The 23950-nt window shown below is 39.9% G+C and overlaps 9 protein-coding genes across 9 annotated transcripts; 6 read left to right on the forward strand and 3 right to left on the reverse strand.

Moving 5' to 3' along the window:
- Nucleotides 1-63: 63 nt before the first annotated feature.
- GCK72_006556 (uncharacterized protein) lies at nucleotides 64-8188 on the forward strand (the record flags this gene model as incomplete). Its single annotated transcript, XM_053725682.1, has 17 exons — nucleotides 64-336; nucleotides 381-581; nucleotides 627-884; nucleotides 933-1643; nucleotides 1690-1971; nucleotides 2020-2462; nucleotides 2510-2621; nucleotides 2669-3733; nucleotides 3780-4426; nucleotides 4471-4540; nucleotides 5939-6193; nucleotides 6244-6619; nucleotides 6662-6933; nucleotides 6979-7114; nucleotides 7162-7320; nucleotides 7366-7978; nucleotides 8035-8188. 17 exons carry the CDS (start codon nucleotides 64-66, stop codon nucleotides 8186-8188), a joined length of 6027 nt encoding a protein of 2008 aa, XP_053589876.1.
- Nucleotides 4637-5662, reverse strand: GCK72_006557 (uncharacterized protein; the record flags this gene model as incomplete). The annotated part of the gene is made up of 2 exons (XM_003113740.2): nucleotides 4637-5473; nucleotides 5519-5662. 2 exons carry the CDS (start codon nucleotides 5660-5662, stop codon nucleotides 4637-4639), a joined length of 981 nt encoding a protein of 326 aa, XP_003113788.2.
- A 409-nt stretch (nucleotides 8189-8597) lies between the features above and the next one.
- Nucleotides 8598-8810, forward strand: GCK72_006558 (uncharacterized protein; the record flags this gene model as incomplete). The annotated part of the gene is made up of 1 exon (XM_003113495.2): nucleotides 8598-8810. The coding sequence occupies one exon, from the start codon at nucleotides 8598-8600 to the stop codon at nucleotides 8808-8810; it is 213 nt and encodes a 70-aa protein (XP_003113543.2).
- A 973-nt stretch (nucleotides 8811-9783) lies between these two features.
- Nucleotides 9784-10896, forward strand: GCK72_006559 (uncharacterized protein; the record flags this gene model as incomplete). Its single annotated transcript, XM_003113555.2, has 5 exons — nucleotides 9784-9816; nucleotides 9861-9950; nucleotides 9999-10086; nucleotides 10542-10768; nucleotides 10819-10896. 5 exons carry the CDS (start codon nucleotides 9784-9786, stop codon nucleotides 10894-10896), a joined length of 516 nt encoding a protein of 171 aa, XP_003113603.2.
- A 556-nt stretch (nucleotides 10897-11452) lies between these two features.
- Nucleotides 11453-12713, forward strand: GCK72_006560 (uncharacterized protein; the record flags this gene model as incomplete). The annotated part of the gene is made up of 5 exons (XM_003113624.2): nucleotides 11453-11640; nucleotides 11734-11917; nucleotides 11968-12148; nucleotides 12367-12472; nucleotides 12518-12713. The coding sequence occupies 5 exons, from the start codon at nucleotides 11453-11455 to the stop codon at nucleotides 12711-12713; spliced, it is 855 nt and encodes a 284-aa protein (XP_003113672.2).
- A 442-nt stretch (nucleotides 12714-13155) lies between these two features.
- On the reverse strand, nucleotides 13156-14818 carry GCK72_006561 (uncharacterized protein; the record flags this gene model as incomplete). The annotated part of the gene is made up of 6 exons (XM_003113391.2): nucleotides 13156-13300; nucleotides 13353-13534; nucleotides 13586-13847; nucleotides 13988-14144; nucleotides 14197-14429; nucleotides 14694-14818. 6 exons carry the CDS (start codon nucleotides 14816-14818, stop codon nucleotides 13156-13158), a joined length of 1104 nt encoding a protein of 367 aa, XP_003113439.2.
- On the forward strand, nucleotides 14760-15682 carry GCK72_006562 (uncharacterized protein; the record flags this gene model as incomplete). Its single annotated transcript, XM_003113522.2, has 4 exons — nucleotides 14760-14927; nucleotides 14981-15130; nucleotides 15182-15233; nucleotides 15585-15682. The coding sequence occupies 4 exons, from the start codon at nucleotides 14760-14762 to the stop codon at nucleotides 15680-15682; spliced, it is 468 nt and encodes a 155-aa protein (XP_003113570.1).
- Nucleotides 15683-17828: 2146 nt separating this feature from the next.
- Nucleotides 17829-18750, forward strand: GCK72_006563 (uncharacterized protein; the record flags this gene model as incomplete). The annotated part of the gene is made up of 4 exons (XM_003113591.1): nucleotides 17829-17951; nucleotides 17999-18163; nucleotides 18341-18538; nucleotides 18661-18750. 4 exons carry the CDS (start codon nucleotides 17829-17831, stop codon nucleotides 18748-18750), a joined length of 576 nt encoding a protein of 191 aa, XP_003113639.1.
- A 1020-nt stretch (nucleotides 18751-19770) lies between these two features.
- On the reverse strand, nucleotides 19771-21193 carry GCK72_006564 (uncharacterized protein; the record flags this gene model as incomplete). Its single annotated transcript, XM_003113883.2, has 6 exons — nucleotides 19771-19866; nucleotides 20069-20267; nucleotides 20321-20476; nucleotides 20540-20613; nucleotides 20660-20922; nucleotides 20977-21193. The coding sequence occupies 6 exons, from the start codon at nucleotides 21191-21193 to the stop codon at nucleotides 19771-19773; spliced, it is 1005 nt and encodes a 334-aa protein (XP_003113931.2).
- Nucleotides 21194-23950: the final 2757 nt, after the last annotated feature.

Consider the following 23950-nt stretch of genomic DNA (forward strand, 5'->3'; position numbering starts at 1 on the left):
GTCTTGTATTTCGCCACAAAACTCTTCCTTCTAATTCACTTATTGTAAGCGCTATTTTCAGCTATGGATGTCGACGCGCCTGTCGAGGCGGCAGAACAGCCACTCGTCGATCCCGAAGACGATCTGTCAAACTGGGAGATCGAAAGGGCAGAGTTGAAGCGGAATGAATTCAATTTGAACCAAGAGCTGGTAGATATGCGGGAACGAGTCGAAGATCTATCTCGGACAAACGGTCGGATTCTCGAAGAACTGTCGCGACACGGAGCTGAAATCAAAGAGCATAGTAATCGACAACGTGTTCTTGAAGGAGTTCGGAATGACCTGACCAATAAAAATGTAAGCTCGGAAGAACTATTTCTAGTTCTAGTATTCATTTTCAGCTCGAGTTGGAATCAGCTGTTGCTCGTCTGAAAATAGAAAAAGAAGAGCGTGATGCTGCTGCCGTCGCTGCAACTAAATTGGCGCAAACGGCTCAAATTGAAACGTATGCGTTGAAAGACCAAGTTCAGAAACTCACTTACGAACAAGCCAATTTCAAACATTCAAAGGAAGCTCTTGAAAAAGAAATTCAGAGTATACAGGTACATCGGCAAGAAAAAATCATGAAACACTAATCATGATTTCAGTTCGAACGGCAGAAGTACACAGCTGAACGAGAGCTTCACGCTGAGTCGAAACGCTGGTTGATGCAAGAGGTGGCGGAGCGGGACAACAAAGTTTCGTCACTGAGGCTCGAACTTAGCAACAAGGACATTCAAGGAGCCAATGAACGTCTTCAATATGTGCAACAGATCAACCTTCTCAATTCTCAAGTTGAGAGTCTCAATGAGAAAATTGATATGCTTCAATTTTCAAACTCGGATTTGCTCAAGAGAATTGAAAACGTAAGATTAACTTCGAAAATGCCAATGTGATGAGACTAAATTTTCCAGACTGAACTGTCCAACAACACAGCAGTCGCCAATTTGAAAGAAGAGCTCCGGTGTCAAGTTGAAATCCAACAAGAGATGAAAACTTCTAGAGATGAAGCGAAAAATGCTGCGGATCACTTTAAGGACAAATTGGAGGCGCAGGAAAATGTGCTCGTTGAGGTTCGTAAGGTGCTCCAAGAACATCAAGATGATTCGGAAAGAGTAAACCTCTCGCATGCCGAAGAAATCCGAGAACGTGACGAGGTGATTGCTCAGACTCGCGCTGAATTGGCAAAAGTCAGTGAAATGATGAAGAGCATGAGCGATGTGAAGTTGAATGTATCGGAAGAAGAACTTTCTGAACTTGCTCCGGCTGCCGCTGAAACCGTTCGTTACTTGAGAGGTAGTGGTCAATCTCTCAGCAGTCTAGTCCTTGAACATGCTCGTGTGCATGGAAAGTTGGCCGAATTGGAAAGCGAGAATGATAAACTCCGTACTACACTAGAGCAACTTCTTGACACTATCGAACAGAACAAGCCTCAAATTATTTCTCAGCGCGTGGTTGCTGATGAATTTTTCGATAAAAGTAACAAATATGAGAGGCAGCTGGATCTTGCTGAAAGCGAAAGAAAGGAATTGGTCTCTCAACGCGATACTGCTCAACGGGATGTTGCATACTTACGAGCAGAGTTAGAGAAATACCAGAGAGATTTCGAGTTTATCTCTAAAAGAGTAAGAAAACTTAACTCGATAAATTACTTTTAATGTAATTTTTCAGAATGCTGAGTTGATGTACGCCGTAGAGCGACAAAGCAGAGTTCAAGACCCGAACTGGAACGAACAGGCAGATGAGCAGCTCTACCAAAACATAGTTCAATTACAAAGACGCAACGTCGAACTTGAATCGGACATAGAAAATGCAAAGACTAGTGCTGCACAAGATGCGATCAACGCTCAAAGTGAAGAGATGGCTCAGTTGCGAGCCGATCTGGCTGTAACCAAAAAATCGGAAGCGGAACTTAAAACAAAGGTCGAGCAAACGAAGGCGGCATTTGATAGCGTAAGATAAGCATAATTTGGTTTTACTGAAATTTTTAAACTTTTGCAGTTGAAAGAGCGAACTGAACACTTTAAGGAACTTGTTCGAGACAGTGTCACTGCAGCTGAAGCACGAACCGCTCGTCTAAGAGCTGATGAGGCGGTCGCTGCTAAAGTTGTCGCTGATGCAACCATCGAACGACTGAGAGTTCAGGCTGAAGAGTACAAAGCAGATCATGCCCGTCGTGAACAAGAGCTGGAGCAGAGAGTTCAAGCTACCGAAGCACACATCACTACTGTCACGGAGACTAACATAAAGCTGAATGCAATGCTAGACGCTCAAAAAACGAACACAGCTGCGATGGAACGAGAATACGAATCAGCGAAGAAAGAGAAAGAGACTGCTATGGAAGAGTTGAGAAAGGCCACTTTTGCTGATGCTGAAAAAGAAAGAAGAATGGTAGATCTCGGACGACAAGCTTTGGAAGCCACTGATCAAGCAGGCAGTCTGAGGTAGTTTCCATCTGTTCGCCAACATTATTATAAAATCTGGTTTTTAGAGTTCGTGTTCGATCATTGGAAGATGAGCTTCAGAGTGCAAGAACCGAGGTTAACTGTTTGAGAATGACAACTGATGGCCAAAGAAACAATCTTGAGAACGAGGAGAGAGTGGTAGGCTAGAAAATCGCTAATACATCTAATCAATTATTGAATTGTAGAGAATGTCAGTTGTTGAAATGGCCAACTTCTTATCACGTGTCGAAGCTGAAAAGTTGACTCATGCAAACACTCAGCTAGATGTACTTCGTCTCGAACGAGACAGTTTGAAGGCGTCGACCACCAGACTCAGCGATCAACTAACTCACGCTAAGAACGATTCAAAACTCGTTCAGCAAAGATTGGAAAGAGAGCTGGAGGTGGCAAGAAAACGTTTGGCAGAGAAGGAAGAGCAAGTGGCTCGTGATGAGATGGAACTTGTCGATCTTCGCTCAAAACTTGCTTTGGTGCACAACCAGTACACCAGTGCAGATACTGCTGGTATGACACCTGATCGTTTGAAGAGTGAGTACAACAAGCTGAAAACTCGAACACAGTTACTAGAAAATGAACTTGACGAAGCTAAGCGCAAGTTGATCCAAGCTGAGACTACTCAAAAACGGATGGATGCTGAAAACGCTATTTCTGCAACACATAACAATGTTCTCGAGGAGAATTTGAAGCAGTCCGAGCAAATGAGTGCGATGGAGAAAGAAAGATTGATAAGTGATTCCAAATTGTTCGAAGATCGTGCGAAACAACTCACTGAATCTTTGGCTCAATGTCAAACAGAACTCGATGAGCTTCGGAAGAAAAACGATGAGGAGACATTCCGTTTCCAAACCGAAACCGCAGAGCTTCGTCGTCAGTTGGATGTGTCTTCTCTCAATCTAGACGGAGTCAAACGAGATCTTGAAGTTGCCAATAATAGTTTGTTGAGCTCGAAAAATGAAGCTACCAGAAACGCAGCGGCTCTAGAGCAACACACAACTATTGTTCGTCAATTCGAAGATCGTATCTCTGAGATCGAGAACGCCCGAGCTCGTATCCAAGCTGAACTGAACAACAAGAGTGCCGCTCTCGTCGCCGAAACCACTGCAAAGAATGAAGCTGATCAGTTGAGAGAACACGTTGAACGACTATTGCAAAAGAAATCCGAGGAGCTCGATTTGTTGGAAGCAGAAAATCGTAGAAAACAAGCAGAATACGACGCGAAACTTTCACAGTTGTCGATGCAATATGAATCGGTAATTTAGTTTAGCTCATTTTCGATGATATATTAGTTTTTTTCAGCTATCTGCCTCTCTCACGAATCAAAGTTCCGCCATGGAACTGAACGACAGTAGCGCTGAGCCGTCAGGATTAGTTGATAACCTTCAATCTCTTATTCAATTCAATCGTCAAGCAAAGGAGGAAGCATTGAGTCGTGCTATGAATGCCGAGGTGGAAATGAGACGTCTTCGCGCAGAGACAGCTGAGTTCGAACGTGGAAAGAACGAACTTCTTCAGAAGATTCGTGATTTGGAAACTGAGAAAATTGCCACTGCTGCTTCATTAGTGGATCGAGCGAATTTGATTGAAAAAGTGCAGTCATTGACAACGGTGTACAATGTCAACACTCAACTTACTGAGGAGAAAGCCAAACTCCAAGCTCAGTTGGTTCAAGTTCAAACCCAAAAAGCTGAGCTTGAAAAGCAACAATCGATGCTCTCCGCTAAAAATGAGGCACAGAAGCTGAAGATTCAATCTTCGGATTCAGAAGCTTCGCAACTGAAGAGAGAAATCGAACAGCTGAAGCAACGTGCTCAACAAAATGTTATGCCTCCTAACACGAAAGCTCATTTGGAACAGCTAAGAAATCAGTTGAATGCTGCTCGGCAAGAAGCAATTGCAGCTACAGAACGAGCTAAAGCTTCAGAACTGGCGAAGAACACTGCTGAGTAAGTTTCATCATCTAGGGCCTTGTAAAGTTGAAATACTACAGAGAAAAGTTCAAGGAGATACAGAGCAAGTTCAATCAAACACGCCAGCTTGCCATCAGATATCGTGATGAGGTTCGTTTACAGAACATAAATACAAGCAAATCAATTATTAAGTTATTATTATTATTATTAAGATTATAAGACACAATTAAAGCAGTTTATAAGTATCTATCCGAGTAGTCGACCTGCTTCACCGCCCGCTAGTAGATCGAATATTTTGCTTTTCCTGCTCGGGAACAAAGGATTGTAGAAGGGGTCTTGAAGTTTGAATTGTGGTTCCGGAAGTCCTTTAGTCATTTCATATGGGTTTGGATCGGGAATCTTTGGTAGAGGGGCCAGCGTTTGTGGTGGAGATGGTGTCGTAAACATCTTCATCAATGGATTCAGAGTGAATGGGTTTGCTACTCCGAGAATAGGTTTCTCCCATTCTTGAAAAAGTGGGGGTGGTGGTGGCACTGTGAACAAATCGAACTTTGGCACTGGTGCAACGGTTGCTTGTCTTTTATCACGTTTGAAAAACAGACGATCAAACATATCCGGGTCAAAAAGGCGAGGTGTCGGAGTTGTAGTTGGTGGGAGTGTTGGAACAGATTGTGGTTTTCTACGTAATGACGGGAAGAACATGGAGAGTGACTTCTCCAATATGTTTTGAGTTGTTGTAGTCGTAGGAGCGGGTGTTGTTGTTGTGGTTGGAATAAGAGTGATTCCCGCCATATCTTTAGAGAAATCGTCCAGTTGTTTCTGCCATGGTTCAATATATGGCTTGAAAAGTCGTTCTATGAGTGGAGGTGCTTCTGTCGTTGTAGTTGTCGGCTGTTGTAAACGTTGAAACATTTCCCATAAACTTCTCGATGTACTCAATGGATGATCATCTCTGTCTTTTCTTATTTTTTCAGCTTGATCTCGAGCCCGTTGGTTCTCTTTCATTTGATCGAAAACTTCCATTATAGGACTCATGATAGGACCAATTATGCGATGAGCATCAACATCTGGGTATTTGTCGCCCTGGAAAACTTGAATGTTTTAAACAAAAAGAAATAGAAACCTCACCTTCATATTTGGCATTTCCGCAAACTGAATCTGAGATAGTTTAGACATCATAGGGTCCGCACTTGCATATAATGGCATTTGACCGGGCGCTCCTTGAGCTAACGCTTTTCCAAGAAGACAGAAACATAGTATCCACTTCAGCATATTAGCCAGCTTTTGTGAAATGGAAAATGCTAAGAATACGCTTATGATAGCTTCTCGTTGTTATCGCGGCGATAGCTTTCTCTCTTTAGTTCATGGGCAATTGGGTCATGCGACGGACAGGTTGCTTGCGCGGGCATTGTCGGGATTACGAGATTCTAAAAAGAACTATACCGGTTTCATCCACGCTTTTTTGTAGTCCTCATAATTTCATATTGTAGTCCTTCAACGACAAAGAAAGTGAATAAGATTGAATAACATAATACAATACTTTTTCAGAATTCGGAGTTGAAAAAACTCACAGAAAGCACTGGAGAAGGTGATCCATGTTCCGCACGCCTCGCAGCTCAATCGAAAATTCACTCTGATGAAGTTGGAAAGCTTAACACTCAAATTGATGCTCTCAAAAAAGAAGCTGAAAATTTGAATATGAAGGTTTTGCGTGTGAATATTATGGAGAAAACTCTTCAGAAATCAAATGACCAAATTTCTGAATTGAAACAGCAGAATGAAAGATTGACAGAAACTAACAGGGTAAGAAGAATGAAATCAATGAATCTTCAAAACTTTTTTTTTCATTTTAGCAACTTACAACCCAACAGTCTTCGTCAGCTACTGATGTGGAGTCGAAAACTGCAACGTCTTCAGTCCCGAGGAACATTCCTCCATTCCGGCAGGCTCCATTGAAGCCGAATGACCCTACAACTTCCGTACCAAAGCAACCGATCGAACCTGATCAAACTGGTGGGCAGAAACCTCTGCAACATCCACCATCAGTACCTGCTAAGAGATACTCTTTCGGAAGACAGATTCAACCAACTTCTAATGTGGTACCTCCGGCACCGGCTCCAACAAACACTCTTCAACAGAGGGTTTCACCAATGAAGAGACAGCTGCCACCATCGATTCCAAACGAGCCGATAGATATCATTCCTCCTGTACCATCTGATAACATTCCTGGTAACTCTTTGATTTTAGTTCACACTATAAAAGTCTTATCAGTTGTTCCAGATCCAACGCCACCAACATCAAACACGTTTGGCTCCATGCTACCGGTTCCACACACATTCCAAACATCTGCTCGTGTTCCAACACAGTCTCTTTTCTCATCCTCTTCCACAACTACTGTCCAACCCCAAGGGGAGAAAAAGAATATACTTCCTAGCATTGACTCTGCTCCAAGCACTCCAGGTGGCAACCCTACTAGCTCGCTCGTTACAACAACATCATCACTTGTTCCAGGACAACCGTTATTTGGAAACAGCTCAACTACTGTAAGATTTTTGTTTAATATGATCATTCTGAGTTGTATCATTTAGATCACTGCTTCATCATCTGCAGACAACATGGTTCTCCCCGAAGAAAGCGTTGTGGAAGGTTCCGCTGGTCAGAGTAGTCTTGTTAGCGGCAGCATTGATCAGCAGAAACCTACTGATGTAGATGTAGCTGCGAACGGTATCATACATTTTTTGAGTTGCTTTAATTTGTTATTCAAGTTCTAGATGGCGAGTCACGAGATAGTACAAACGTGGGAGGAGTATCCAGTTCAGATGGTCGGCGCAAGCGAGCTGCTAACGATTCTCAGTTGAGCGAAGCCAAGCGTCAAAGAGAAAGCCCGAATGAGGCTGTAACCAGTAGTGAAACTCGCCAACAAAGCAATAGTACGTTTCTGAATTAAAGTTCTATCTAAATTGTTTATTTTCCAGTGGCGGAGATTCCCGAATTGGATGATGAAGTCCTTGGTGTCGAGCAAGAAGTCAGCGACGAAGATCCGAATGACGTCACTAACGACGAGAGTCGTCAAGAAGTTATTGATCTAGAAAACGACGAAGAAGCGATGGATGATGAGATGGAAGGAGAAGAAGAGGATGATGACAGTTTTGGCAACGATGAAGACTTCGATGACGATAATAGAGTTCCAGAGGAGGACAGCGACGATGATGATGTTGTCGTACTCTCTGATGGAGATGATGCTCCGGAGGACGATAATGATGCAGAAAGCTTGAATGATATCGACGATGGAAATGACATTGAAGAGATCGAAATCGAAGGCTCAAACAATGACGACATTGGAGAAGTTGTAGGGGGAGAGGATTCCCAACCGTCACTTGATGATCAAGATCGTGAGGCTGCTTCTGCTGTGGAGGAGGCTGAAGATGAGGGACGTGACCCACTCGGACCAATCGATGAGCCAAGTGCTCCTGCTGATCCAACTGGAGCTGCAGGTGTTGGAAGTTCAGGAAGAATGGGTCAAGAACAGAGAATTCGCCTCCCAACTGGTCTTCGTGAGGCTGAGAGAGAAGATCAATGCTCTAGCAGGTAAGAGATTCATTATACAAATAATTGCATTATGATTATAAACTACTTATTTTCAGTAATGAAACCAACGAGGAGCGCCCGGGAGATCGTATGCAAGGACGTAACCTCGCTCGTCTTCAACAACGTCCTCTCCGAGGAGCGAAACCAACGCGTGGAGTCTACACCCCCAGCCGTGGTAACCGTGGAGGACGCGGAGGTGGCACTGCCTAAGGATTCAAACAATGGCAAAAGTGTTTTTTCATTTAAATATTTATTGTTTCAACATTTCTGGTGATTTTTTGCCACCACTTTCTTTTATCCCCGTTGAGAAACCCAGTTTTTATTGTATTTTAAAGTTCATTCTGATGATTAAAATTATTTAGTGGGTGGAATAAACAGCTGTGAATGAAACAAAGGTGTGTATAGTTTGGTTGACATTTTCAAGAACAGATCGAACCCGAAAGCATCCATTCTGTTTGGCAATTTGTTGTGAAAGTGAAATCAAAAACCACTTACAGTTACCGCAAAAGAGATTGTAATACAAGAACGGAGGGGACAATCGAGAGAAGTTTGTAATAGATGGCAGAAAATAAAAAGAAGAAGACCGAGACCTTCCACCTCATTTCAATTGTCAGAAGACATGTATTCAAGGCAATTTCTATTTCTCTCTATTCTCGTTGGCACTGTTTCCGCAGATTTCTCGGCGAGTTTCAACAAATTCCAAATTGATAATTATGGAAAAGGAATCAATGATTTATTGGCAAGAAGAGACATCGGACCGCATGGAAGTTATGGAGGAGGCACTCATGATGGAAGTGTTAGAACAAGGTTGGATCCATTCATTCTGAAATAGTCTTCTTCTTTTTGCTAATTTTGCGTAACTTCGAAATCTTGAAACGGCTTTTTTTATAGTTTCTGACTATTTTGAGCAATATCTTCCTCAAAAAAAGAGGTGAAAACGTAAAAAATTGTGATTGAGAGGCACCCGCATTTATCACAGCCCCGAATGGAAAGCTGCGTTTTCTGTCATGTAGCTCAGTTGGTTGCGTTTTTGTACCCATGCGCGTTTGGTCATGAGTTCGAGACCCACAGAGCAATTACTCACCGAATTTCGAGCCAATTTGTTTGAGTTCTCACCTCCTTTAACGGCCCCCAATATTGACAAGGTTCAGTCCAATATGATAACATTTTTGGGACAAAAATTTCCTTTCTGAGGGCTCGGCTCATACAAAAAAGTCATCAAAAATCTCGCTTGTATTGAATTGATCTGAAAATTGTTTCAGTTTGTCCCATGTTTCTGAGATTCTAGAGATCGACATAGTTTTATAAATCAAGGTTTTGATTCATTATAGTAGCGGTTGACCACTTTTTATTATAGATTACTGTAGTTTGAGTAGTAAATTTCTAAATCCCGCTTCTCAAAACTTTCATTGAAACTGAAATCACGTCATCAAAAGACATTGATCAATGTTCAATTCCCTCCCACCCCCCTTTTTCTCAATCATCAACACTTTTAATTTCAGTAAACAAGCGGTAGTTCTTGTACACGGAATCACAAATACAGCTGGTACATTTCAAGGACACAGAAACCATTTATTGAATGCTGGATGGAGTGATGAACTGGTCAGAAACCCCTTCTATTCATAAAAAGTGTAACCGTAATAATCAGAAAAAAAGGAAAGAAAAGAAAGATTCTTTGTTCGAGAAAACAAGTTTTTGTTCGATCTATTCGTTCATTATATGATATCATTCGAACTTTTACCATCTTTTTATCTTTTCATGTCTTCGCAACGACATACGGTGATGGTGGAAAGACGATTGCGCCAATGGTGGATATGAAGTGTCAGTATATAAAACAGGTTCTTTCCCCGTTTATTATTACTTTTCTGAAAGAGGGTTTAAGGTGAGGTATATGATTCAAGTGGTTGCTGCATTCACACATAGAAAAGTTGATGTTATTGGGTACTCATTGGGGTCGCCGATTGCTAGAAAGGTATGAATGAATCGAGGGAGAGGATAAGTAACCTTTCAAAGATTTCAGGCAATTCTGGGAGGAGCTTGTGTTGATACAGGAGAGAATCTAGGACCTCCATTGACGGCTCTTATTGATACTTATGTTTCAGTTGCTGGTGAGTTGTGGTCCCCGACCATCTCATTTAGAAATACATTTTTCGGTTGAAGTATCTTTGAAAAGATACGTAAAACTTATTTCTAAACGAGTCTGATTAAGGAAGGCCTCCAGATGACCGTGGAGTAATGGAACGTGACATATATTGTTGGAAAGCCTCGTGACTTTGAACTCGTCTTTCTATATTGGGGATTTAGAATATATTTTCAGTTTTCGCCCTTGAGTCTTGGTGTTCGAGAAAGACAAGTTCAAAGTCACGAGGTCAGAGTGTCGGTGGTTCAAACTTTGACCTCGTTTTTCTCGAATACCAGGCTTCGAGGGCAAAAACTGAATATATATTTGGAATCAGCGTTTTCTCAGCTTTCCAATGATATAGGTCACGACCCATAACTCCACGGTCACCTGGAGGCCTTCCCTAGTAAGATCTGAATTCCTGTGTGATCCTTCCAATTCCAGGAGCCAACCGTGGATCCTTCCTGTGTGCTCTGCCGTTCCCTGGTGCTTGTAACATGAAAAACGGATTATCTTGTATGTCAGAATACATCAAAGATATCAACTCAAGACCCCGATACGAAGGAAAATATATTTTCTCCATCTATGGACCAAGTGATGATAAAGTGGGATACCGTAACACGTGTGGACAGTTATGTTCGCAAATTGCTGGAGCAAATGCTGAATTCGAGGTAAAATAGACCTTCAGGGGATATTTGGAAATTATGAATTTTCTTTTCAGCGTCCTGGAAACCACGATGACGTTTTGATCAAAACTGCTGCATTACAATTCAAACTCATTGATGAGCACGCTGGATGATTCCATGTTTTAGATGCTTTGATTTCTGTACATTATGTATTTTAAATGTAGACGTAAATATGAGTGAATTTATATGAAGATTTTGAGTTATTTGTAGATATTAAATGTTTTTTGTAACCAGGATTCAGGAACAGGATATAATGCAATAAAAAATAAACATTGGGACAGAAATATAAATCATCTCGTTTTCAGAATCCGAGATTCAGTTTGAATTTTGGGTAGAAGTCTGATAACCTATCAAAAAATGATCGAGGAACTATTTCAAAGAACAACATTACATTTTTATATATGCCTTCAACAATCATCTCTTTTTTAATCGTATTCCCCAGTTCACCGAGTCAAAAAATTATGGAAATCTGCCACATAAAACACAGGAATGTTAATTTTTGTCTGAAACACGAACATTTTTGTGTCCAAATTCTTTTGTTCCTCTTCTTCGTTTATGATATTTCATCGATGAAACAAAAGAGGAATTGTCTACAGTACCAGTCAAAAGTTGAGTATAAAAGAGCACTCTGAATTCGATAGAATTCGTCAGAGAGTCCTCTCTTCCAATATGAGCCCTCGTCATTTCATCCTTGTCAGCCTTCTACTTGGCCTAGTGTCTGCCGATTTCTCGACCAGCTTCAAAAACTTCATAATTGCTAATTATGGACAAGAAATGTATGATAATCTGGCAAGAAATGATTTGGGATCAGTTGGAAGTTATGGAGGAGGAAGTCACGATGGAAACAGTCCAACCAGGTGATTCAGTGATTTCAGGAATACTGTAGTTAGGAAGGATAGCACTGACAGATAGCTGGTGGTACGAGGTCTGAAAAATTAATGAGTTTTCAGCAAGAGAGCAGTCATCCTTGTTCATGGAACAACCAACAACGCTGGAACATTTTCTTTCCAACGGAATACACTTTTGAATAATGGATGGAGTGATGAAACTGTCTACGGAACAACGTATGGAAGTGGTAGTGCCGAAATAACACCTGCTCCAGATGTGGCCATGGAATGTGAATTTGTTCAGCAGGTTCTGATCTGATCTTATCTTATCATTCACCTTAATCCAATAAATTACAGGTCAGGAACATGATTACTGTAGTGGCGAATTTCACAAAACAAAAAGTTGACGTGATTGGATATTCGTTGGGTTCTCCGATTGCAAGAAAGGCGATTCTCGGTGGAGAATGTGCAGATAATTCTACAGTAAACCTCGGAAGCCCATTGACTAGTTCAGTTGAAACTTATGTTTCAGTAGCCGGTAAGCCTAAACTCAATAATTGAAGGAGGTGAGAACTCAAAAAAATTTTGGCTCAAATCTCGGTTAGTAGTTGCTCTCTGGGTCCCAAACTCATGACCGAACGCGCAGGAACGCCGATGACCAATTCGGGTTGTGATAAATGTGGGGTGCCTCTCAATCACAATTTCGATCTCATTTTTTTCTGCGTTCTCACTTCATTAAAAAAAGAGAAATTTCAGGAGCAAACCGTGCATCTTATCTCTGTGTTCTCCCTGTCACCAATGCCTGTTCTACCACAAATGGACTATTCTGTTTGTCTTCTTTCCTCACAAATATCAATGCACAGTAGGTTGTAGACTTACAGAAATATATCAATTGATGTATTTTCAGACAAGGTTACGAAGGAAGTCATATTTATTCCATCTATGGCCCTTCTGATGACAAAGTTGGATTCTACAACCTTCCATGTTTGACCAGAAACTCTCGGATTGTCGGAGCCACTGAATATGCTAATGCAACAGGAAATCATGATGCTATTCTTTCTGGAACAATCAATCTGCAAATGACATATCTCAATGCTAATTGACGGACCCGATAAATACTGTAATTTGATGAGAATGAAAAAGTGTATTAAAAAAACTAAATCAAATAAAAGTAAAAAAGGAAGGACAATTTGATTGAGATCACTACCGTTACATTGAAAGGAGCGACTCTATTCAGGACAAACTAGGCAGGAGAAAAGGCATTTGTGGGGGTGGAAAGAATCCGGGAAGTCAGAAGTTTCGGGAGAATTGATCACAATGATTCGAAGTATTGGGGGGAGAAATGGTAAGAGCGATTGTGAAAAAGTATACTGAGAAAGAGTGTATGGCTGTTTGATCGCGCCTGGCGAGGTATCCTCAAAAAGGGAAAAATGGATATCAAATGGAAGAAGAATTGGTCAAAAAAAAGTAGTTAGAAGTCTGATTAAGCATGAAATTATAATACAAAAGTATATGTATATAGTAGGAAACTATGAACTGTATATCTCAACATTCCGTCTCGATTGATTCGTCTGAATCACTCCGCCGCCGTGGAATTCCTTTTGCGGGATCAGGGAACACGTATTGACAAGCGTTGAATGATGGTGGCATTCCGTAACCGAAAGCTGTTTGACAATCCATTGGCGATTCTCTGAAAATAATTTATAAGAACTGACGGAGTTAAAGTTTCAGCTCTCACTCACTTGTCATCATGGTTTGTGGATGACGCGCATTTCACCATATGACTGTAGAGATCTCCAGACGTAGCAAAATTCACAGCTTTGCATAATGTACACTGAATATGTCTGACGTCTCGTTTAACTGGCATAATATGCATCACACTGTGCTTATATCTCTTGTCAAACATTCCGGTACGGTCCTCATTCTGAAAAGAAAGCAGCATATTTCAACTGAAACTTTGAAAAAAGTACGGTACCTGAATATAGTAATAATCCGGTAATGCTTTACTACACTTTCCTTCATTGAAATCTTCAGAAAGATGCAAATCATATTGACTATAACTTCCAAATGTTCCTTTGCAATTGAAACAAAACACGCCTGGTTCTTTATGCTCTATACATTTTGAAGTTCTGAGTTTTGATTCAGGTCGAGTGGGTTGAGTAGATTCAATGAGTACTTCATGAATTTTGAAATGTTGAACATCATCCTCATACTCCTTTTCTTTTGCTTCGTAGAATCTGCAAAATCGAAGAACTAGAGGGGAGTACGTTTTGAAAAAAAGAGAAAGACAACAGCTTCAGAAGGTGCTAATCGAATTGAGAGTCACTCTTCTCTTCTTCGTCTTCTTCTTGCCCACTTCAGTTCCATTTCAACTCACTCTGGTTCCGGCTCTGATTCCACATGCTCAGTTTCTGTTGGCACCTCTGCCATTTCCACTTTTTTTGGCATGATCATATCAGGTCGAAGAGATTGCTCCATTACTGCCAGCGCATTGAATCTCCATTGTTTTTCAGCATTCAATGCAAGCCTCATCTCTGAAATTCGGAAATTACTTTCAAATCAATCTCATCATCAACAGTTAGTTACCGTTAGAACAATCATAATCGGAGAACTTCCTCATTTCCTCTTTTCTAACAGCCTTTCTGACAGCTTCTTTATCACAAACATGTTCTTTTGCGACTGTAAAACTACGAAAACCCATTCGACAAGGTTCACAGAAAAAAGGAAGAACTCGTGGCTTCATTTGTTTTTTGTATTTCCGTACAAGGTTCACGGCAATTCGATGCGAAGGACTTCCACTGTTCCATCGCTTAGGCCGGCTGGAAAAATGGAGAACATTTTTGAGAATCCCCGAAAAACTGAGATTCGAAGATTTGTCATGCATCGAATAAAACACATTACTCCCCCTCTCTTTTCTTCTTTTCTCTTGGCTCTTCTCAATAATATTACACAAAAAGAAGAGTGAGAACACATGTTGAGACGTTGAAATATTGGATCAATATCCAATTTATCAGCTATCTTTTTGAACTTAACTTTTTTGTCTAATCCATTTTTTTTAAGAGACTTCACTTCTCTCAACTCACCTTTGTAAAACTCCACGAAGTGACGGGTGAAGGAGATAGGCGACACCAAGTGGTAAATCCCTAATCATGAATTTCCGATTCTGGGGTCGCTTCATTTTCTTCTTCTGCTTTTTACTCGGAGCCATTGATTCGAGAGGTGGACGTCGAGGAGGAAAAGGAAAAGGAAAGAGTAACCTGCAATTTGCGCAAGTTGCCGAATTTTCATTGGTTCAAACGGTTCTTTCGGATAATAGAGTAAGAGAATATTAAGAGAAATTGTATTTAAAAAATATAACAAATTATTACAGAGCGCTCAAATCATAACTGGCTCCCATTTCAGTCAGACATATCGATTGGGTTATAAACTTCTGATTATTTGTAAAGCACGTGGAGACCCGAGGCCAACTATAAAATGGTACAAAGAGGGAGCAGAGATTCAACCAAAAGCAAGTATTCATGTAAGTCTAGATCTTTACAATTATTGATTTAAAATAAAAGTCGAATTTCAGTATTATGAGAAACCAATCGAAAATGACACAATTTGGAGTAAATTAGAAGTTGGTAAGTTAACATTTTAGCGGACGAATTAGTTAGCCGACGGTTTGTTGCGAAAAAGAGAAAAGTTATGGAGAAAAGAAATCGAAATGATCTGATAAGGGGAAGTGTTCTTTTTTAGACTGTGTCAGCGTTTTGCATTCTTTCTTTTCCCTAACTTTCTTTCCTTACTCTTCGAAATTCTTCTCACTGATCACTTTTGAACACAAGCACACACATAAAACGTTTTTCAAGCACTTGAAACTCTTGAATGATTATTTACACATTCTTTCTATAGATGCAACTTTTGCACAAACGAGTACAAACTATCAAACAGTTAGAAGTTCTACAATTCTACAATAAGTGTAATTATTTCAGACCCGGCTACAATGGGAGATCAAGGAGTATATGCGTGCGTTGCTAATAATCCACATGGAGTTATGGCTAAAAATTTCAAAGCAGAATACACTTATTGAATAAAGAATTTCACTCATTTCTATTCGTTTTCTCTCACCTAATCTATATGATATAGATTTGCGATGGAATGCGTTTGAAACTACTCCATCTCTTCGGCCTTCCTGCAGTCGCACGAGCGACAAAAACAAACAGTGTGGGAGAATAGGAGGGGAGAAAGGAAACGGCACGAACAGGTGTGCGATCCGCGGTATTTTTTAGGTGGGATGTGAAAGTGGGTTCTAGGATGAATAAAAAAAGAGAATGGATGACGTCGAGAGAAGAATCCCAGAAGGAGAAGAAGCACATGGACGCGCTAAGAATGAATGAGACGCGAGAGGGGAACCGGATTGACGGACTATTGATCGGCAACAGGGAAGAAGAGAAGGGCGCATTGCCGGTGTAGAAAATTGAAACTTTCTAGAAATTACCGATAGGATACAAAAGTGCTCTAACCGATAAGAATACTATACGAATCGAGATATGCGTTCTATGGAGAAGAGAATTAGAAAGTATGGAATTTTCAAAATTTAGGCCAGCAGATAAAATCTAGAATCTAGAGAAGAAAGGGAGTGCGCTATCGGAATTGAAGTGAAGTTCGATACGGAAGACGTTTTCTAGACAATGATTTATTGCCAATTATGCGGAATTTCTAGAAATCTAATCGAATAACTTTGCAAGTATCTAACTCAAAAAGTAACACATGACACGTGACCTAGAATTCCAAATATGAAAACTCTAGAAAAGTCTACAATTCTATCTAGACCTAGAAACCTAGACTACACTTCTAGAACAAGGAGAAACACTGACAGTAATATAAACTTTCGGTTCACCATGCTTAACACGAAGAGATGGAGTACGCGCTGCCAAATGTACGAAACACAAAAAAGTTGTAGGCCGCCCGTGCGAAGGGCAAGAAATCACTTTCAGTGTACGGGTTACTGTAGATGTGGTGGATATACTCCAAAACTATTCGTTGCATGAAACGCCCAGAACATATACGATATCGCGAAACGTTTAGGGTCTAAATGATGACTTCAGATGTCGTATTCGAAAGTTTTACGAGGTTTTGAGTGGGATTACGGAATGGAAACCTATTAATCTAGGTTCGAACCATTCCCAACTCTACTCCCTTCTCTGATTTTACAACATATAGCTGGTTGTCACGTGGAATGGGACCTAAATTTGAATCCAATAATTTGGGGTGGTCTGGCGACCCTATGCTAGATGCGGTCGTGTCTCCAGTCTCTCCGCACTCTCTCGTCCTCTTCTCTCAGTCTCCAAACACTAGCGTTGTCTATGGGTGCGAGCGGCCGCGTCGCGGTTTTCTTAGGCTCGCCGACAAACTGTCCACCATCTTCTCCTTCGCTTTTTTTCGCCGTGTTCAACAAAGCTCTTTTACGCTTTTCGTTGTTTTAGCGTTTCCCTGTAATTGGACGATTGACATTTACTTGATTTTTTGTCAATCAATCGATAAAATCAAGTCAAAATTGCTTTTGGAAAAGATTGTTAAGTTAGCCATCTTCTGAAATAATACGGTTTCGCCAAAATTTGAATATCGCCACATTGGCAGAGATCTCTCTGCAGAGAGCACTGTTTAGGTACTTTAACAATGTTTTTAGTCTAAAACTATAATCTTTCGATTCGGAAACTAACAAAAAGCAAACTATGATAGCATATTTTCAAAGAAAAAAACACAGAAAACGAATTTGGCTGAAAATATTTCATCTCCTTATTTATTACCGTAACCCAATTTCTTGGCGAAACATTTTTATAATATCTGTCTCTGCACCTTTAATACAGTATGCCTTGCTTGAAAACGCATTTTTCTGCCGCGTCGTCAATTCCTTCGGCAGCGATGAGTCAGAGAAATTCCTCATGGGGAAACTGATGCAAGAAACTGTTTTCCTTATTTTAGACATATTGTCTCCCTCATCGTTCTCCGCCCCTTTCTTGCTCCCTCTTAATTTATTCGCCTGCCTCATGGTCAACCGTCACACTGCTGTTTCGACAGAAGTGAATATCGATTTTCCCATTTGATGTTTCGCAACTTGTTCGTTTCTTTTTCTCTCGGCTTATCTCCCAATTTGAAATGCTCTTCTTCGCGTGACTCATTCGTTGAACTTCTTTCCGTTTTAACGAAAATTCATACATTTATTTTCAGACGAAATGCAGACGATCAAATGCGTTGTCGTCGGTGATGGAGCTGTCGGTAAGACGTGTCTCCTCATCAGTTACACAACGAATAAGTTCCCATCCGAGTATGTGCCGACTGTCTTTGACAACTACGCCGTAAGTTTATCTGGTTAAAAATGTTTCTTATGTGAGTAGATTTTCAGGTCACTGTGATGATTGGCGGTGAACCATACACTCTAGGATTGTTTGATACCGCTGGACAAGAAGATTATGATCGGTTAAGGCCGCTCTCTTACCCACAGACAGATGTCTTCCTCGTTTGCTTCTCGGTCGTAGCCCCAGCTTCGTTCGAAAACGTTAGGGAAAAAGTGAGTTTATAAAGTTTTTGATGCATCGTAATCTGTTCTTTGAACATTAGAAGTCTGTCAACTTATATCAGTTGAACTAGCCTTCCATCGCTATACATGTGAAAAAATATCATGGAGAATACTTGATAGCCACTTTTGTATAAACCTACAGTTATCTTCAATAATTATTATTTTCAGTGGGTACCAGAAATCTCGCATCACTGCTCAAAGACGCCTTTCCTCCTTGTTGGAACCCAAGTTGATTTGAGAGACGATCCAGGAATGCTTGAGAAGCTTGCAAAGAACAAGCAAAAGCCAGTGTCCACAGATGTCGGAGAGAAGTTGGCCAAGGAATTGAAGGCTGTGAAATACGTCGAGTGCTCAGCATTGACGCAGGTGAGTCATAATTGGAAACGTCTTTGTTTTTGATAAAAAAAATAACTATTCAGAATTATTATCTAACAAACATGACCTTTCCGAAATATAAATAATCTGAAATTCGATTTTATTAATTGCAGAAGGGTCTGAAAAACGTGTTCGACGAGGCCATTCTTGCCGCTCTTGACCCACCACAACAGGAGAAAAAGAAGAAGTGCACCATCCTCTAGATATTGTTGTTTCCGTTTTGTATTATCATTGTGACTGTGTGTTTTTCTTTTCTATGTCCAAATCTTCTTAGCCTCTGATGTCCCCTTCCTTTTCTCATATACCTAAACTTCCCTGAAAATGCCAAAAAGAGAAGCGATAGCTATCGTGATGGCTCCATCATCGACGATGTTATCCTTCATCGTTTCATATAATCTATCTAGTAGCATCTCGAAGAGCATGATTCCAGAACATTTCAACTAATTTGAATGGGATTTCGAAGCTCCGGTGTTGTTTTTTCAAGACAAATGATACATTATTTTCGAAATTTCATTCAATTCATTAAAGATTTTCTAAAATTCATCCAAATTAACTATATAGATCACCCTTTTCAATGACACATTCTCTCTTAACATTTTCTTTGTCGTTTTTGTCTTTTTTTATCCCAAAACGTGTTTATAGTCCGGATACCCCGATAAGTAAAAGCGCCTTCTTCCCCTTTTCCATGTTTTTTATAATTAAAAATGGTGTTAAATAGCACAATATGGCTCAATCAACTACATCCCGAGTCGCTTGTTTCTTCATTTGCTGCTCAAAAATACCGACCAGTTTTGTTTTCTTTTTCGTGCTTCTGCCTCCACATACTCTCAATTTTTAACTGTTTTCGTCTCATCCACTCCGTTTTGTGTCTTTTCTTCCAAGAACAACTGTATTTTAATTTTCTACATATTGTTGTTATATATTTGCGATCCAAAACAATAAAGGTGTGATATAAAAATTAAGAATTTGTAAGTTTCATTTAGATCTGAAAAGTATACAAAGTGTCGAGAAACCGGAACCGGAAGGCAATGAGAAAAGAATAGTGATGAGTGAGTTGAAACATTGGGGGGAACAAAAATTCATCATTATCACTGAAAATAGTACTGTTTGACGAGGGGAAAAGGAGGAAATCACCGTTTTTGGAGAACTAGAAGCGATAAGAGAACGAGTGGGAGAAGGGCAAGGATGACTAGAAAACGATGGGGAAATGATGGAAATTGTGATTATTTTACTTCAATCAGATGACGAAGAGACTTCGGAGTACTCGAATCGTTGTAGTGTTTCGTTGTGAATCGAAGTCCGGCAAGTAGGCAATCAGACTGAAAATTAATAAATTGAATCTGTTTTTGTTTTGGTTTTTTCGGTTCTCATATTAGCACGGCAAGTTTCTTACAACATCGCTCTACCAAAATCGAAGAAAATTGTGTGCATTTTTCAAGGGCATTCCGGTGGACCGCAGTTGGAACTACTGTGCCGAGCTAATAGTCTCCTAATTTCTTAAGTTCATCATAAAATATTCACCTGTTCTTGTGTTGTATTGGATTTGATCAACCTAACTACATCTCTCATATCAATCGATGAATTCGACACAAATGCTCCATTCTGATCCACGTGATCAAATAAAATCACAAGTCCAGTCATGACTCGACAGCATAAATGTTTCGATGAATCTGTCAACCGTGCCAGACACTCTTCATTAGCCAACATAAAACGGCAGACGCTGAAAATTGAAGTCAATTAGGAAGGGATACGGTATTGGAGGAAAGGGCTCACTTGATAATTGTTACGAAGACATCGGTTGTATTGTTTATTGGAAGGGATTGATGTGTATGCATGTAGGAGTCAACTCCATTACATAATGCTTTCAACATTGGATTTCCTTCGCATAGAAACATTTGAACTTGAGGAAGTTCTGGTACTCCTTGGTCTCTGTAATCATAATTATTCAAGTTTTTCTTGTTTTTTCTCTTCATTTTTAAATTAAAATCTTACTCGAAATCCTGGTAAACAATGTGTTTCGCTCGGCGGTAATAACTGTAGTCGTTTGTAATTTGGGCGGTTTTCATCTGGAATTCGGAATATTCGGAATCTCTTTTTCTCTCAAAGAATTACCTTGACAACATCAAAATCCAGTACAAATCCAATTAGTCGGGCGAATTGTTTGGCGATGGACTGTTTATTGGCAAGTTGTTCCTCAAGAGGTAACGGTCCAGATGACAATTCCCATAGCAGTATCGGCACGATCTTTCCGATTTTTGTCACGTGTTCATAGTAGGAACAAGTTCTCGCGACGAAGGGTTCTAGTTTTGTCATCAGGATTTTCAATGCTTGGGTATCACTGTCGTTTTTCAGTTGTGACCGTTCAATGTAGCAGCCTAAAAGCAAAGATAAAATGTATTGGAAGTCACCGAAGAATCAAAGAATCATACCATTTCCATAACTTGAGACATCTGCTAAAACCACATCACAATCATGTAACACCTCCTCTGCCATATTGTAAATTTCTCTCTCTTCATTCGTCGGTTGTGCATTCTCAAAATCCACGAATATCTCAACCCATTTCGAATTGTCATCAGCCGTTGATCGTATGATTGATCGTATCATCTCTAGACATGATGCATCCGATTCTCGAATGTTTGACGGCATTCTGCGAATCATTAAGCTGAGTTTCGATGAGGCAAACTGTATATTTTGGAAAGTGAAAGTAAAAACGAAAAGAGAAATAAGCGTATAATTACAAAAGGATCATCGAAAAGAGGAAGAAGGCGGCAAAGTGGTGAGGATCATGTGATGAAAAGGAAAGAAAAAGAAGGAATAGTAGTTGAGTGAAAACTAGAAAATGAGTGAATCAAAACAAGCAAAAAAGGAGATGGAATAGCATCTGGAGGTTTTAAAAAAGGGGTCGGGAAGGGGAGAAAGTGTAGAAATATGACAAATGGGGATGAAATGAAAAAAAAAGAGTTTGGAAGTGGGGAAAGTTGCACCTGGTACAATAGTTGGCAGCTGGGATACGTACCAGTTCGAATAGTACGAATGATCTACTTTTGGGAGTTTTCGGATAAGATTGAAACGGAATGGAAAATTGAAAAGTGGGATTGAGAGATCATGATCGTATGGGACAATTCATAAAATTGAAGGGTCGTCTTACGGTATCCAAGGAGAATCTTTTAAACATGAAAAACCCATTTTCAAGTTAAAAAAGATTTTATGTCAGAAAGTGTACAGTAGAATTAAAAAGATGCGCATAGATCCAAAAGTAGAACGGAATTTCGGTGGAGCGCAGTTGTAAGAACTGTGCCGAGACAATAGAGCAGGATTCTTAAAATTTTATATCTGGAACATTATAAATTCAGATTCACAAAATCTTATATCCAATAACAGAAATTCGTGCTCCGAAACTCTAATTTTAAGAAAATTACTGTATCGCTTTGAACAGAAAACTATCATGTGGGTTAGTTTGTCCGGATGTCCACCAAAACAAACGTTTTCCGAATCCGCACTCCGTCCTAACAGGATAAACGATCAAAGAACATGTATACAGTTTTCAGAAGCCCTCAATTTACAAAAAAAGAAAAAGCGTAGGTGTGAAAACAGAAAAATGGTAGGAAAAAGGTAACCGAACATATTGGACTTGTAAAATGCAAACATATTGGGTGGCCGTGTGTTTGAATTGTGTACATATACATATATATCGGTGAAGGCAGTGCGCGGGAATGCATTTCCTAGTGGATGTTGTCCGAAAAATGAGAACAGAGGATGGATGGAAGAGGAAAGAAGAAGCCAAAATAAGAGCTATAAAAAGTGCAGTAGCTCTCCGGTTGTGTGGACCGAAACATAATGGCTCATGGATACGAAATGCGCGAAAAAGAGGAAATTGGCGGGTGCTTCTTCGTCTTGAAGGAAAGAGCAAAAATGGGTTGAGACAATGGACTCATTTAGGGGAGGAAATGAAGGGGCAAAGGACAAGAAAATTCGGTCATAAACGGGGTGGAAGACGTGAGGAAAAGTGAAAAGTTGTTTATGGATGAAGACGTCTTGTCCTTACGGAAAAGAGAAAGATTTGTCACGGGAATGGAAGAAGAAAAGAATACAAAAGAAAAAGAAGACATGATTAGAGAGAAGGTGGGAGGAAGGAGTGGATACTTACGAACAAGTAGTCAATGACCTTGGAGAAGAGGTGACATCTACATATTTATCAATTTGATGCCTCTCAAATGAGTCGTACGATAGGAAAGAGGAGGAGGAATCAGATGAAGAATAAGAAGGTGTGGCTGGAAAATTGACAAAAGATGGGAAGTAAGAAGAGAGACTTGTCACATTAAATGTGTTCAACAAAGTGGTTTCTTTTATTGCCACGTCATAAAAAATGGGGGATGAAGTTGGAAAAGAAGTTAGAGGCGGATGGATGAGATGGATGAGGATCGTCGCCATCAAGTAGATTTTAATGAATCACACAGATTAAAGGTAGAGCTTCATTTTTGTAGTTGACAACTTTTTTCCATGACCACTCCCTAGAGAGTTACGTATCGACAAAGCAATTTCTCCCTCAAATCGTCCTATTTCAGTGTAAAATAGTGCGATTTTTGAGCTTTCGTCTTAAAATGACCATAACTCTCTAGGGAGTGTCCGTACAAAAAATTGTCAACTACAAAAATGAAGCTCTACCTTTGATCAGGATAATTCATTATAAATCTACTTGATGGGACTATCGGTATTACCATGATACACTCTCAAAGTTGGTCAATTTCAACTGAAAACTGCCAAAGTTCACAAACTTTTGGCCAGTACTGTATTAAAATTAAAATCTGATATATTTATCCATTGCAACCTTTCAAAAGTTCTAATTGATTCGTTCTCAATTTTTTCAATTTCAGTAAAGCGAAAATGTCATTAATGGAATATAGTAATTCATAAATCATTTGAAATTTGAAATGTTTCTTAGAAGTTCTAAACGAAACAAAAAACTCAGAAATTGATCAGAAGTGATCAGAATTGTTTGCTAAACAAAAATAGGGCCTCGTGATTTTTTTCGTCTTTGAAACTGAGAAAAATGTATAAACGAGAAATGAAATTCGATCTGGAGTCGTGAGGAAATTCAAAAAAGGCTTTTTTCTTTTTCAGGCGTTTTTTTCATTTTCCAGCTGACATTCTTGATTGTTGAGAAAACAGAGGCTGTGAAATCTTGACAGAATCAAATGGAAATGAGAAAAAGAAGTGAGAAAAAGAGAAAAAGAGAACATCAAGAAAGAGAAATAGGTGGTATGTTTACCAAAGTGTCAAAACGTTCCAAAATGAAAAAAGAAAAACGAACAAAGAAAAAGGTAGGAAGTAGAAAAAAACAAGGGGAAATTGGCTCGCGCGGTTTCGAAATGACGGTGACACGAAGCAAATAAAAGAAAATGA

The sequence above is a fragment of the Caenorhabditis remanei genome, chromosome II, assembly GCF_010183535.1.
Source record: "Caenorhabditis remanei strain PX506 chromosome II, whole genome shotgun sequence".
Classification (NCBI taxonomy): domain Eukaryota; kingdom Metazoa; phylum Nematoda; class Chromadorea; order Rhabditida; family Rhabditidae; genus Caenorhabditis; species Caenorhabditis remanei.